Source organism: Apis laboriosa, unplaced genomic scaffold (genome assembly GCF_014066325.1).
Source record: "Apis laboriosa isolate Shangri-la unplaced genomic scaffold, ASM1406632v1 scaffold229_cov158, whole genome shotgun sequence".
NCBI lineage: Eukaryota > Metazoa > Arthropoda > Insecta > Hymenoptera > Apidae > Apis > Apis laboriosa.
This window is the reverse complement of record NW_025222413.1, coordinates 37,144-54,100: the sequence shown is the minus strand read 5'-3', so window position 1 is coordinate 54,100 and position 16,957 is coordinate 37,144. Positions and strand designations below refer to the sequence as shown.

The window sequence follows — 16,957 nt, the reverse complement described above, 5'->3', positions numbered from 1 at the left end:
CCTTTCGATTTGCGAAAATTGTATCTTTTATGCGAATTATTCCTAGAGAAAACTGTCCTCCTCCCATAAATCATCATTATTCTCACATTAATTTTTTTCCTGTGACGTATAATTTCTTAATACCTCCACATTTTGTTCGAGCACACTCTGCGTTTAAGAAAATTGCAATTTCTCGCAAAATGTTACAAACATTTCTTACGTTTCGAAAAATATTTTGCGATTCCTCGTATATATAATCTTCTATGACGGCGTATTTGGTCGAAAGTTTTTCGTGTCGAAAAATGTAACAGCGGCCAAGATCTATCCGAATAACAATATGAAAAGGGAAAGGCTGACCCTGGTTTCTTTTATAAGAGATCTCGCATCGAGATCACGTAACGTCTGTGACGAGTCTCTTCTCGACACGGGGACGCGATTTATGAGAAGCAACCTTCGTAACCGAGCCGATTACGACCAGGATTTTCCTTTCGTTTTTGTCTCGTTGCTCGCACGGCCGTGACACTCGTCATGGAGCTACCATCGTGTCGCGGCAATCGATCACAGTTGATCGGATTGTAGGATTCTCTGGAAACGAGAATAGAAATATTTCGACTAACAGAATCGATACGTATAATAAATATTCCTGTCTTTCGATTCGCACCGAATTTTGATGTTCAGAGGTTCAGGATTTTTCCGATTAAAAATCTTTGTTGATCCATGATGAATAATTTGTACGAATAATTGAAGATGCCTTTGAGATTTTGAAGAATTTAAAAATCACTTTTTAATTGGAAAATAAATTTCATCGTCGAATGAACCAACAATTGATTAATTTTTTTTTTTTTTTCTTTTTCTCCGCTACTTATTTCATGATCCTATTGTCTTCGTTAACAGCACTTGATATCGTAGACGCGGTTTTCGAGAGAGATATCGAACGAACTGCTAATGATTTCGAGAGTCGATGTGAACCAGTATTCCAATATTTCGAAGCGCTTTCGAGCGTCATGCTCATCAACAATAACTGAAATTTACAAGGATCGTTCAAGTCTTGTCCAAGTTTAAACGATCTTCCACGAGGATCAAAGAATTTCTTTCAATATCGAGGCCATTTTTGTTTTCGAATTTGCTTAATTTCCACCGAATTAGCATCAACTGAAACGAGAAATTCTATGTCGAATGTAGAAAATTAATTTTGCTTACTCTTTTTTATTTATTTATTTATTTTTTTCTTATTTAAATTACATACGATAATTCTTCCTTTCATTTTCAATTCCATTTATCGTGTACTTTTATTTTAAGCTCAAATGTATTTCAATTGTTGCTTTGCTTTTTTTTTACTTATTCCATTATCTATCTTTTATTTCGTTTCCGTTTTCTATTTTTATTCCGCGACACATGGATATTTTGGTGTATCTCGTTCTACGTAATTCACGTTTCTCTGATATTTCTATTTCATTTTTATCCTTTTTCTTTTTCAAAATGAATTCCTCTCAATCGTCTGTTATTACTTTCTACTTCGATTCTTCTTTTTGTTTTTGCATTATATTCGCTTTGATTTGTTCTTATGTTTCGTCAACTATAACGTCCCAGTACTCTTTATTTCGTTTATTATTTCAGATTATTACGTTGAATCATAATCCTAATTCTAATTAAACAATTGAGGGAGAGGTATTATTTTTTAAGAATCTTATTGACAATTCCAAAATGTCAAGATGCGAAGACGATAAATATTTGCAGACAATGAAAAATAACATTTAACATCCGTCCAAGAAAGAAAAATTACTTGTAATTCCTGAACTCGATAGGTTGATGATCTCATTTATAATTCGGTCGACAAGAGCTTAAGAGCGACTAACGCAAAGTCGTAAATCGATGCATCACGGTGATGAATAATTTTTACTCCATCGTAATTTAACCGATACTTTAAAGGAAAACAATCTATCTTTTTTTTTAATTAACGAGCTGAGATTAGAATAGCTTAACAATGACAATTGGAAGCTTTTAAATTGTAGCCGTGATCACGAATACAATATGAGGTAGTTTTACTGAAAAAAATCGTTAATGAAGCGTCTCGATCTAACGACTAGTTGCTTGACGAGACATTGATATAACGAGTAGATATAATAAGTAGATTCGGAGTGCTCCGTTTCTTTATTTCGTAATGAGCAAGATAAAAAAAAAAAAAAGGCTTACGTTTGAAAAGAAGATGTAGATGTGATCAAAAACGTTGCACAACTCGTGATTGAAAGCTAACGAAGCTTTTAGCCGTTTTATTTTTTTATTCGAATTAAAAATTATCTAATTTAATTACCTCTATCCCAGTTACTTTTAATTATAAATCTTGGATCGCGTGTCGAAAGATTTTGTTGCTTTATAGAGATTCTGTTTTTTTTTTAAGTGAAAAGATTTAACCAAACACATAAATTTTTTTTAAATTATACATTGTATACGTATGTACAGAGTGTTAATATATTAATACATTTGTGTTTGCTTTGAAGACATGTTTGTGTCTTGGAGAATCGACCTTCCAAAGATGTGTCGCGAATATATTAACACGTATATACGTTCACAGTATATAAGTATTATAAATAGTCTTAACAAGAATAACAGAAATAATCTCTTATGGAAAAATCTGATATTTACTTATTAGTCTTTTATCTAATAATAGAAAGTTACAATTAATACAAAGTTTTCCTTTTCTTCTTCTTCTTTTTTTTTTTTTTTTTTTTTTAACTTATAATTCAACAATGTGAATAATAATTCAAATGTCAATTTGGTTTTTGAATTATAACCATATAAATTACACATAGTTATTGAATTAGCTGGTAAATATTGGTAATTACCGCTTTAATTTATCATCATTGGATACCTATCATTAACTCAGCGAAAGCGTTGATTACTAATTATTACCTTCAAAAAGGTATATTTAAAGCAAACAAGAAATCTTAATGAAAAAATAATTGTTTATGTAATATACAAATATAAAAACGTAGATCAGAATGCAAAATGTATCCAACAAAATCAGTGAAATTCGTTTAGTTCCCTTTGTACAGTAATTATTGCAATTCAAGAGATGCAACGAATAAAACTTGCAACCAATAATAAACGAAATTTATACTTATCGCGTTCACAATCAGCGAGATAATCACTGCGTCTGTTAATGTAATAATAATTCCAATTAGCATGTTTAAAGTAGCAGTCTTAACGAGAACTCTGACCCCTTTCCAAGAAAGAGTTAAAATTAGAGAAGATTAATAGAAGCTTAATAGAATTAAAAGCTAACTATGCGGATAGAAGAAGGAAAATTTTGTACAAAATTCATTTTGTAAATTCATACGTATTTAATAAATTCCACGCGTTCCTCGATTATATTAGTAATATTAATGATATAATAATAACCTATACCTTATTTATTGTTAAATAAATTTTTATCGATATTTAATAAATATATATTTCTGTGAATATGTATACTTTTCCTTTGTCTCTTTCCGCTGTTGTAATACGTTGTACAATTAATCAGTCTAAGTAAATATTCTTCGTAATAATAATTAAGATATTCCAACGTATCCAAATAACTTGCTCAAATCGATATCACAATCATTTCTTATTTCAACAATATCGTTACTATCCTATTGCAATTATACCGATATTAAAAAAGAAAAATCTTCTATATGCATCATCGATAAAATTAGAGTACTCACCTCAAATATAATAACATGTCTGTTATACGCGTCGAATCACGACACTTTTAATTTATTCGATTTCACAGTTTCCAAGGTAAACGTTTTTCAGAGAAAGATAAAAAACACCAATCATTGTTCATTGTCGACAAGTTTCTATCAAACGCATCACACGCAGGAAATCGAGCCAGTCCCAGATATCCACGTCGACCATGTGCCTATTCACGTTTCCGCCGGAACTACGGCATTTCGGGTGCCATTAATTACGCCCATTGAGGCTTCGCATCTCCAACGTCCCTTTCTCACGCGTCTCTCGTACAGTGTCGCGATCTAGACCTTGGATCTTTGCTCGATATTATCGCGTTATTATTAATCGAGTTATGGACACTCGATTAGCGCGGCGCGCTATAATTGATCGTTGATTCTTTTATATTCGAGTAAAAAACTGCAAATATCTTATAAAGAAATGGAGGATCGGTTAATTAACTTAACTTTATCGATGTTACGTAACGATAAACAGGTACATTCGTTTCCAGGTGACAAGTTTCCTAAGACCGATTTTGCGTTTGACACCTGGGGATCTGGGATTATCAAGTTATTCGCTATAGTCGTTGGATGTAGGTAGTGGTGGAGGATTTCGCGAGGTGAAAACTGTCTTTTCCATAGCGTGGCAGGTGGTTTGAGGTGGCAGTGTTCCGGATGAACTGTGCCAGACACGTCGGATGACGAGAAATTAGATTGTTCGGGGATAGAATATTTGCGGTTAGACTTACGGTAAACGGGGTAAGCGATAAGCTGAACTTGAGGGAATTCATTTTGGGACAGGAGCACAAGTTACTTTGAACGGAGTATGGTTTGTAATTGAGCAACTACAGGTGGCGCTGTGTTCCAATTATTGCGTTAGGTTATTGTCTGTCCACGACTCGTCTCCTCCACTTCTGATAAAGTATATCCAAGCAAAACTGAAATTTAACCGTTTAAATCAATTTATATTTTCGCGAATTTTATCTATAATTTTATTTGTCTATACGATACGTAAATAAAGAATCTGTTGACTATAAAATTCTTGAAAATTCTTGTTATTTAGTAAATGAAAACCATTTACCAACCAGTACAAACGTGTATCTTTGGTAATAATTTTTACAGTACATATAGAATCTAAAGTTCTAATTGTGTAAAAATATACTCGTATAAATTTCAAAAAAAGCGAATAAATTAATTTCGCGTCGATTCCTCGCAAAGGTTAAACACGATGCATCAAATGTGCACAAAAAAGAAACGAATTCTCCGTCTGCAGCATAATTCTAGTTCTTGAAACGAGTACGTAACATCTAACAGCGAGATCGGGTCATTGGCTGTTTGCATTTTACTTGGAATACCTGAAAGCAAGACGTTTTTCGAGCAAGCTAAATATGCACACAACTTGTCTCACCCGATGCTCCAGCTGTTTGTTTTAACGTTAAACTATATCCCGTCGCTCTGAACAGGAGGAACGTTTACGAGGCAAGTTTACTCACGCGCATTCGTCTATTGTACAGCCTCCAGCCATTTCTTTCCTTCCTTTTTCTTGCGTAGAATTCTCTTGAAAAAAAAAAAAAAAGAAAGAAAAAATTAACGAACGTTCGTAGGGAACAAAGCATAAAAATTTCAGGTCGAAGAATATTTGAAGATTTTTTTTTAAAATCGTACAAGCGACATTTTTGATAACGTTTTGCACGATTTTCGAACGAATCGATCGGTTTTCGATTTGACAGCCAATCCGAACAATTTGTTGTACAATTATTCGTTCGAGAAACTACGAGAAAAAACTTACGAAACCCGATAACATCCATTTATTAATTCCATCTAGACACGATTTCATTTTCGCATGCATTTCACGCTCAATTTTCGCAAGAATCTTTTCAACAATTTTAATCTCGAAATCCGCCAGATAAGGAAAAATCTCTCGACGAGGTCGATCGAATTCCTCGAAAATTTGCCGATCACGGGACGCGAAATCTCCATAAGTCCGGGCTAAACCCTTTGGACTTTGGACGAGCACAATGCACGTGGATACGCGAGTGAATCCATCTCTTCTCCGACGCCCGTCCTCCACCCCCGAGAATTCCAACACCGTGTTCGCGTCCGACTACCTCGAACAGACTTCACCCTGAGCCATTTGCCGGCGCGCGTAACATGGTCACAGGCGGTTCGTGTTGGAATGGAAGTCAGTGAGCCATCGGACGAGGACGTGGACCGATCGATAGGCAGGCTCACCACGACGACTTCCGGCATCGACCGCCTCTCGCAGTCGCTCAACTCGAGCGCCCACGACGCGTTTTCCGTTTCTGGGGACATTTATCAACCGATCAACGTCGTTTGGACGGGTATCAAGGGCGTGGTGATCATCGGTATCATCGTTACCGCGCTTATAGGGAACGCTTTGGTGATCGCGAGCGTGAGAAGGCACCGGAAGCTACGCGTGCCGACCAATCGTTACGTGGTCAGCCTGGCGGCCGCCGATTTCCTCGTCGCGGTCTGCGCCATGTCCTTCAACGCGTCCGTCGAGCTGAGCGGTCGATGGATGTTCGGCAGGATCATGTGCGACGTGTGGTGCTCGTTGGACGTGTATTTCTCCACAGCCTCGATCCTGCATCTGTGCTGCATCAGCGTGGACAGATATTACGCGATTGTCAGGCCGTTGGAGTATCCAGCGATCATGAAGAGGCTCACTGTCACCTGTATGCTGGCCAGCGCGTGGCTGCTCCCAGCTTTCATCAGTTTCATTCCCATTTTCATGGGGTGGTACGCCACGGACGAGCATCTGGAACAGTTGGACAATGATTCTCAGGTAGAGAGGTTGGAACGATTTAAGAGAGTATTGTTGTTCGGGGAGAACGACTTCTCTTGTCATTTATTTTGTGGCTACGTACGTTTAATAAATTCTCGTTAAAGTATTTTTATTTGGGATTGCTTGTTGCGAAAGTTGTGGCATCGTTCGTGCCAATTTCAATTGGAGAGAAAGAAGATCGAAGAAGATTTTTCTCGAGGTTCTTTTTCTTTTTTTTTTTTTTTTTTTTTTTTTGAAATTCCGATGGTGATTGAATTCGGAAAGATTTCCTCTTTGAAAAGTGAAATACGGTATTGGTTGGATAGAATGGAGGATTATATTGAAAATGAACGATGAAAAAGAAGAAAAGAATCTTTTCTCCAAGATTATTAATTTTTACGATGAATTCTTTTATTTGATTTATCGCTTTGTTAGTTTGATGCTAGACGATCGTACTTATTTCCTCTTGTTCATCTTCCTTTCCGCCGTTTCTTCTGAGAGGAAGCGCATTTACGTGGAGATATTCCCAAGATGGAAAGCCACAATTCGCTCGAGATAACGTACTACTGGGAGTTTCCCTACGAGGATGCTTTTCCACTGAATATTAAAGCGAAGTTTTCTAGAGCATGACGATTCTAAATTTCAACCACTGATTGAAAATCCCAATTTGAACAAATTTTTTTCTTATAATTCCATTTTCATACTTTCCTCACCGTCATTTTAACGATTTGTCACAAATCTTTTTGACAATTATGATAAAAAAAATTATACTATTTAAGTAGAAATAAGAATAAGAAACGAAAAGAACATTATATAATATAACAAACAATTTGTATATATATTCTTCCTAATTATTTTTTCTTCGAGTAACTTAAAAAGTTTTTATTTATATGAAGCATTTTGTTACGATTTTTTTTTTTTTTTAATTTTTATGAATAGATCTAATTGGTGTCGATGCTTTGTGAACCGTAGCGTTCGTAAATTGCGACGATTTCTCGGTACGCTGCATATCAAATTAATGAGAAACAGCTGATTACATAAGTAGTTCATGGTTATTAAAACGTAAAAATAACCGTTGATTCGATTTAACGCCGACTACGAGTTGCATTTGAGAGAAACGATTTAAAATTGCATCAAATTGAAAAATATAAATTTCAAAGTATAAAGAATTTATATCCGAATGAAAAATTTCGAGACGGTCAAATTACGCTACTTAAAAAACTATTACTTTTTTTTTTTTTTTTTACTAAAGTTCAACATTCCTCGATAAAAAGATTCTCAAAAAAATTGTTAAACACTTCAAACGATCGTGAAACACACATTCGATAAGCTTCGTAAATTCTGGTATTCTAATTTTGTATACATATATTATGATGTATAGAATATTTGAATTCCGTTTGAAAAGTGAACGACGATTTATTTTTCTTTTTTCAATCACGTAAGTAAATTCGATCTCATTACGTTTATTGCGTCGAGAATAATCCCTCGAATTTGTAATTCGAACGCGTTTACCTCGTAGATGGGGAAACGGACGATAAGTGGCGTTCAATTTACTGTCGTTGCTGTTAATAGAATATTTCATCGGATATTTACACTCGAACCGTGCAAGACAAGATTTCTATCCGAGAAAAATCAAACGCGGATCGAGGGAACGCGAAGGAAGCGCGAGAGGAAGATGAACGAAAATTTTCGAAATTTGCATACAGATGATTTGCCGTCTTGCCTCTTATCCCATTCTTCTATAAACGGAAACTCGGAATTAATAGCTTCGATAATTCTACGACCATGTGTTGCGTTTCTCTTACTAAAATGCCATTGTTATCAACTTTTATTCCTTCTGTTCTAGATCGCCCATAACCTTCGTTACTTTTATTTTTCGTCCCTCGAATTATTCGATCCGTTTCAACCGTTATAGAAAGGTGGTAATAAATTAAGACCTGAATAGAAATTTGTTTTTATCTTCGAAAGCTTCCTCGTAATTCTTTTAAATATATGAATAAATATATACATACCGTTCGTATTGAATATTATAAAAATATTATAGCATCGCGTATAATAAATGTTTTTCCACATTGACAACTATTTTGATCGAAGAAGAAAAATTGGAGATGATAAAAAAAAATAGCCATTCCAGTATAAAATTGCTTCTAAATTTCTGAAATTAGAAAACATTATCTGTTCGAATCGTTTAAATGCTTTTCAAACGTAATCTAAATTGACGATTAAAACGAAAGTTCTTAAGACTAATTTCCATATTAATTTATTTATTAAAATTACTTAGATTCTTCGGAACAATGGAAATCTCAATCTCTGTCGGTAAAAGCGGAAACAAGACACAACTGATTTAGCAAACAACAAACTATCCGAATCACCGCTATGTTTCCTCGGTATTCATGACAAGAAGGCAGAACATCTTATTACACGATGCTTCTTGTTCAAACAAAGCTTTCCAACAACGTGCTCGTCGATTATTATGTTCCAAGCCACATTTCCTTGTATTATAATCTCTTATCCAATATTCGATCGCTTTGTATACGTACAACTTTGATTTTGTCGAATGTATCTCGCATCTCTTAATCTACAATGTTACAATGGACGATCATGAGTCTCTTTCATTATTATAATTTAACAAAATTATAACAGCAAGAATGAAAAGGACGACCAAAGAAACGGTAAATTTATTATTTTTCGAGGACGGTGAAAATTCTTATGCGAGTTTCGAGCATAATCTTATTACTCGGCTAATAAAGTCGGACGTGAATTTCACTCGTTTCCTAATTTTGTGTCCCGCGAAGTCGAGCACGCGTTATTACGTAATTCAACATAGCGAGTTACGTTTTCATGGAAACTTTTTGAAAATATAATCGTTCGTTGAAATTTTATTATTTTAATTTATTTAAGACAATCTATATGAATTTTTTTATATTTTATTGTAAAAATTTATTCGTTAAAAATTTTATGATTCTTCTTTAATGATTTCTGATTACGAAAGATTTGGATATTTACGATATTCGAGAAGGATAACGAGAAATTTGGAATATTATAAATTTAAAACGTATATAGCAATAAATGTATTTTTAGAAATTTTTCGAACAAGTAAATAACTCTTTAAATATTTCTTACATACAATTTATTTTTTTGTATTTTCAATGTCTATTTTTAAAGTTTCTTTATTATATTTCTGCGTGTAGCTCTCCTAACTTCTAACTATTTAAGTATTACATTATTCCTATTAATACTTTCTTTCATCTTTATTTTTAACTACTTCTTAACTTAACTCGTATATTCGTAACTTCTCAGCTTATAATTCTTATCCTTAAATTGACTGTTTTCTTTTTTTTTTTTTTTTGTTTTCACTGCTTTCATTAGTTCTTACTCTTTTATTTTCAATTTTCTCACTGCAATAATAGATCTTGATTCTTCCATCCACATTACTATCTTATCTTTAATTTCTTTCTTACCGTTTATTCCTTTTATTTTACCTCCAATTTTCTCGTTCTCATTTTCAATCTTTTTACTTCCTTTAATCTTATATTTTCGTTTCTTTTAATTTTATCGGTATTCATTTCTTCTTAAACCTTTCTTTTGATTTCCAATTGCTTTTTATCAATTATTTCTTGTGTGATTTTTAAAACGGATAAAAATTTCTTCCTCGATCAATAATATCGAAATCTTATTCTTTATCGTCATTTCATTATTCATTTAAATATTTTATTTCCATCTATTTTTAAAATTTCCACTTATTTTCGTTCAATATTGGATAACAGTAAATATAAAAGTAATATTAACAATAAATTAAGATCATTTATTAAATGCACATAGAATTCATTCTCCAACAAATGAAGTCACAGTTAAATAAGTTGCCGATTAATCGTGATCTAGTGAAAAATATTGGCGAGAAAAGGAGCAATATGGCATGACGAAATATATTGTTTCGATAATACACCTGGTACAATGAACGATTCGAACAATGGACGTTCCGTTAATCGAAATTCTGCCGAGACTTCCACTTTCATATTTCTCTGTCCTCGAACAATAATTCTTTCGTGCTTTCGAAATTTATGCGATTATAATGGTTTCTATAGATTCCATTGATTAAAAATCCATTGCCATTATAGTGATCCTTTCTCCTATATTTTTCCATAACTACATTTTATTTTTAAATAAAAATAGAGGTTTCGTTAAAATTTAAACAAAATTCTTCTCTTCTTTCTCTCTTTTCTTTCTTCTAAAACACATATCGAAATAAAATATTAATATTTTATGATATATCGTAGATTATACATAAATAATAGAATGACAAGAATAAAACAATTAAATTGAATTTATTTAAGTAAGTGGATCGAAAGTTGTACAAGTTGGGATAAAATGTAGGAAGAAAAAAATTAATGAGATCGAAAAATCAAGAGTTCTCGAAGAACTTTGGATTAAAGTTTTAAACGTCTAAGAAATAATGATCAAGTTAGGAGAGGAAAACTCTAGTAGATGAAATATAAATAAAAAAACATCGAGTAAATATTGAAAAGGATTAATCTCAAATTATTTTCGATTAAAAATGAAAATCTTGATTTAATTTTAAAAAAAATTGTTTCATGGGATATTAAAAAAAGAATATATAAATAAATTTAAAACATTGCAAAAAGTTGAAAGAAGAAGATAAAATATAAAATTTATTGAGAATTTTATAATCATTATGTAAAGTGAAAAAATTTGGTCAAAATTAAAATATTATGAAAATCCAATTAAAACTAAATTAAAGATCGAATCGTAATTAATCAAAGTTTTAAGAAAAATGTGATTATATATAACCAATATTTACAATTTGACGTCAGAATTTTCAATCCAATTAGAGAAAAGCTCGACAGATAACAGAGAACATCGGAAACAGAAGAAGCGAAGAGGAAGGTTTTAATAAAAAAAATTATCTGTTTGAAAAATCTTCAATTGATCTCAAAGGAAAAATATACCTATCTCAAAATCTTTTCCAACGTAGAGTAATTATGAGAGAGATGGCATATACGTCAATACTTTTTAACAGAAAATTTTTTTAATATTAAATATCGTTGATAAATCATTTTGTATTATTATTTCGATTAAAATAAAATATGTAGACTTTATCACTTTAAAAAATAACTCGGAATAAAAATTTTCTTTTCCAACCAGAAATATCTCAATTTAGAGAATAATACCGTAGTTCAAGAAACTTTTAATTTTCAATTTAAACTTGTTTATCGAAATATTTTATTTAATAAATTAACGAAAGTAAAGTTGGAAATTATTTTTAAAATTTTTTAAATTTATGAAATAAAAACACTAGCATGATAAAATATTAGCGAAATATTATTATTAAAGTTTCACAATTTGTTTTCACAACTTTTATGACAGTAAAAAAAATAAACACAATGTACAAATATTAAAGCGAAAAGATTTATCTCGAAAAATGGAAGAAACTTTAAAAATAATAAAAGAAATATTTCCAATATAAGAAAACAAAAGCGACCTGAAGCAACCTGAAGAAACGCTATTATTATCTTACTACTATTTTACATGACTCTTAAAATATCAAAAAAAATGCCTGAATCTCTCTCATAATTACTAATTATTAATTACTCCCCCCAAAAATATTATAATTCTTAAATCCAACTAAAAATAATAAATAAAATAAAATAAAAATCTTTCTGGAGAAAAAAGAAATGTACCACAAAATAATATATTCTCCTCGATCGTTCCAAGGAGAAAGTATTGAGCACATGTGTCGGTGAATCAGATATGCACGTTCGAGGTGAACCCACCGTACGCTGTGATTAGTTCCTCGGTCTCCTTCTGGATCCCCGGTCTCGTGATGATTGTCATGTACTGCAAGATCTACAAGGAGGCTGTTCGACAAAAAGAGGCGCTTAGCCGTGCCTCGAGCAATACCGTCCTAAATAGTGTTCACTTGCATCGGGCGTCCACCTCGAGGCATCATTCCAGGGCGTCCCATCAATTGTTGCTGCACCCGAGCGACGCCAGTGACTTTGGCAGACCTATGTCGTATAGAACCGCGGCGGAGTTAAACGTGGAGAACGGTGAGTGAACCATCTAATTAGCGAGCAAATATTGATTCGTAAGGCCCCATGTATTTGAAACTTGTCGCCATGCATCATGATTCAAGCGATTTAAATCAATAGATTATACGTTACACAATGTGAAATGTGTAAATTATTGACCATCTAATCAGTAAGTTTCTATTCTATCTTTGTTTCTCATATTTATAGCATAAATAAATGTATGTAATACTCTTGAGAGTCGATTCTTCTCGATTTCTATATTTTTATATTTAAATTTCTTTAATTTTTTATATCCAATTATGAAAATACGCATTCAAGAGTTAAAATAGCCAATTAATAATATATTGATATCTCTTGTTCATTAGCAATTGAATTATTGTCATCCTTGAGATCAAAGATTGCATACCAGAGTCATGAGAGAATGCGAGGTCAAATTCCATAAAATAAATTTCATAATAAATCATATTGTTCTCAACGAATCATGATTTAAATATATCGTGATTTCCATACGTAATAAATAAACTTTTTTCCAATTTATTCCTTTCCAATAATCGAACCTCTTTAATAATTAATAAATTAGCTCGTAATCGTTGCTAATTCTAACATCCAAAATAGTGTCACTATTCTGCGGCGTTAACCCATCTATTTCTTCCACGGTATCTTCGTTTATTTTTATCCAATAAACCCGCTCTTTCCTGGTTCGTTGAAACCCGATACTCTCGTCGTCTTGCATCGTGAATCCGTGTTATTTATCGAGGACCGTGAACAACGTCGGCGTTGTTTGCTTCGACCTTGTCGCCGTCAATCGTACAAATTCCCACATTTTCTGCATGTCGCTTTAAACGTTCTCGCTTTTGTTGTTTGCTTATATTCCAAAGAAGTTCAACATATATTAAATTTTAAGATATTTTTTTCTTAAATTAATTTAATTTTATTTTATTCAATTGTAATAGCTTTGATATAGCCTTGTGGAGGTTTATTTATCTTCAAACGATGAATTGTGAATTTTCGTGTGAAAATTAAGAATTTTTCAAATTTTCTTCCAATAAATTTTTCACAAACAAACGAAAAGTTCCTCGTTGTTTTTTCAACGAGGTCACAGCTTAACGTATGTATTCGCGATAATATTGTCGCAATATCGTTTTCGGGACCACGACGACTCGTTCTGGAGCTTTCGTATTTTTAGATCTCGAAGTGCTCGTTCTTTTCGCGGGCGTTTATTAAGTAGACACTCGCGGCTTGGAAGAAGCAGAAAACAAACAATCTTTCGCACTTGTAAAATCACTCCATCATTTGCGTCATCAAAATTATTTCTGTCGCATATCGCTCCACTGTATTTTTATATTTTTACAATAAAATTTAATTCTTTTCTTTCTTGAAAATTTTCATGTAAAAAATAATAATATACATGTAGGGAAAATACAATAGGAAAAATTGCCTGAGAAAATATTTTTCGGATCGAAAAATGAAACGATTGGGACGCTTTTGATATAGAATGGAAATCGTTCGAAAAGCAAAAGAATAATTTTGGTATGCAGAGCGCAAAAAGGATAAGGCCGCAACTTTCGCCACGAATCGCGGTGTAATAATACATTCCACCGGTACCAATTATTGCTCGGCCAAAAATGACGTACGATTGATGTCGAAATTACTCGGGATTGCGTGTAATTTTTCCGTCATTTTTTCTCATAATTTTGATCGTTACACGTAGATATTGAAAAATATAAATATAAAAATTACCCTCTCTTACAATGTTGACGCTTAATTTTTTAACGAACAGATATTATTTCTTGTAAATTGTTGTTTATTCGATTTATTGTCGGTTTATTCATGGAAATTTGTAATACGTCTGTAAGAATAGAAATATTTATTAATCACGTGATACGTGAGCTCTGAAAAAAAGGAAGAGAAGAAAGAGAAGAAAAAAGAATAGAACTCACTATAAATTATAATATAAATCTGTATAATCAAATGTTTTAATTATTAATTTTTTTAATTAGAATTATCAATTCCTTTTTTTTCGTTTCACGTTTTTCAGATTAAAAAAAAAAAAAATACCAGAATTTTTATCTCCTAAATCTAATCTACATATTCGTACCATTGGTACGATCAAAAATAGAATTTTCAAAGCAATTTTATCACAAAATTTAAATCATTTGTTAAATAGGCGAAGATTACTTAATGCATTGTGTCGTTTTTCGTGGTGCATTCAAGGAGAAATCTCGAATCTCAATGGGAATCGAATCGTCTCGCAAGGTGCCAATCATTATAATGGAAATAAATAACGCCCTCGGCCTGTGTAATAGTTGGATTGTTTTTCAACGAGCTTTTTACGATTTCGAAATCATTCGCAATCGGATTCAGGATGAAGAACATCTTTCTTTGTAAACTCATATTAGTTGCTAAAGTTGTAGTAGTATTGTCTAAAAATATTTCTTCTTCATAAATGTCATATTACCATTATATTTATATGCGACCAATAATACTCGAGTTTGTATATTTTCGTATCCAAATCTCGATTCATCATAATCAAATTTGCTTTGCATCAACATTTGTCTTAACCAACATTTAATACTATGTTTGAGTGACGTTTCCTTGATTCGAAAATTTGGAGAATCTGGCTTCTACATATCGCGAGTTGTCTGAAAATTGATCGACACGAGTTTATTGCCAAAATGGTTCCATGATCTTCTGCTTGAAAATCTATTATTTATTTGCGTAAACGTTATTAAATGGCTACTAATAAAAATAGGAATATCGATGAAGATTCTCTCTTAAGAGATTTTTATAGTTTATATATTAAATGAATCGCATAATCTGTGTCCAACTAAGCTTGAAAGGGTTAAAATTTAAAATGATTATAATAGATCGTCTATATTTCTTTCTTTTTTTTTTCAAGTTCTTAAGGTCACCTTCACCTATTAATAGATGTATAATTTTTTTATGCCTTATTATTTGAAAATATTAAGATAAATGTCGATAATTATCATTGAATGTATCATTGAATGTACTATAAGCTTTTTCTAAAAATTAAAATAATATTGAAATTTGAAAATGGTGAAAAAAAAAATGAATTTCTTTAAATATAAAATACTGTAAAACAAAAACTAAACGATCATTTATTTGCTGCCTGGTAAATCGTAGTGGATGCCATTTGAATATTATCTGCATTGAATATAAGCCAAAAGATATTTTTTTCCCTATAACGTATCGTTTAAATTATTTAATTTCAAGAAATAAATCTATAACTATTATTATCAAAATTAAAAGATTAATAAAATTTTTTATTTTAAAACTTTTTCACGTATAAAATGCCAAAATAAGCATTGATTGCTTAGCGATTGCTAGCGAAAGGCACGCATCGAGGTCAATTTTAAGAACTGACGGATTATATGGACCAATTTCAAATTACTTTAATTCACCGAGAGATCTCTTATCGTAATCTCATCCTTTCAACCCATTATCTCGTACTCCTCAAAGGAGAGATTTCATTTAAGATTTCCACCGTGCTGTTAACCGTTCGAATCACATTTTTTCCCTTCAATATCCTCCACCTTATTTTGAGTAACGAGATGTCCATCGTAATTTCATAAATCCCCCGTAATGAACGTCTATTTATTGGATCTTCGTTTTAACCTGAAAGTATCGGTTTGACGGCTCGCATAAAATGAAATTTCTCAGCTGAGAGCATTTAGCGCGAGGCACGTCATCAGCCTAAGTGTCGTTTTTAACCCATCCCATATATCCAACAGATGAAAATTTTGCCTCGATGTCGTCGATGCATTCGCTAAATGCGTTTCGCTTAAAATAAACGCGCCTACGAGATCCGCCGTGTAACGAAACGTATCATTCATCATTATTTTTGCAAAAAAAATGTCGATCCGTGCATACATTATTCCAACGACGCGTCGTTTGTCGCGTGAATTCGTCTCGAATGCTGTCGAAGATGGACAACACTTTGATCGAGAGTCGACAATGTCATTTTTGCTGATTTATCGCAGTTGAAATCGAGTGTAAAACGCGTGTAAAAAATGATCGTTAGAATCTCATCTCTCTATTCGATATACATGGGCGTAGTTAGGTTATGTTGCAGTCGTCACGTGCTTGTTCCGCCATTGTTGTAACCTTTGACCGATATTACACACGTATTCTCTTATCTCTCTTCTTATCTCTTGTTCTTATCTCTGGTAATATTTAAAGCGGTGACGTATCGTTGTCGAGCAACAAATTGAAAATACTACGTTATATATAAATACGTGGACGATGACAGCAAATGCATTTCGCGCGAACGATCGCCATGATGGAGAACAGCCAGACAGAAACGTTGCCAAGAGATTGAAAATTTGACATTTCGTGACCATGAGGTTCCAATCGTGTCGTGCAAATCTTCCTCTTGCACATTTAATTTGTGGTTTGTACGTTTATGAAAATATGGATGT

General features: G+C 32.6%; 1 protein-coding gene across 3 annotated transcripts in view; it reads left to right on the top strand.

Moving 5' to 3' along the window:
• Nucleotides 1–16,957, top strand: part of LOC122713085 (octopamine receptor beta-3R-like) — a 102,545-nt gene that overhangs the window by 65,529 nt on the left and 20,059 nt on the right. For 2 of the 3 annotated variants that reach the window (XM_043933225.1, XM_043933223.1), the window contains exons 2-3: nucleotides 5,590–6,489; nucleotides 12,236–12,536. The exons of the other annotated variant lie outside the window; for it this stretch is intronic. In XM_043933225.1, the coding sequence (XP_043789160.1) occupies nucleotides 5,860–6,489; nucleotides 12,236–12,536 (931 nt within the window). In that variant the 5' untranslated portion in view covers nucleotides 5,590–5,859. The remainder of the gene's footprint in view (nucleotides 1–5,589; nucleotides 6,490–12,235; nucleotides 12,537–16,957) is intronic. 3 annotated transcript variants of the gene reach the window in all.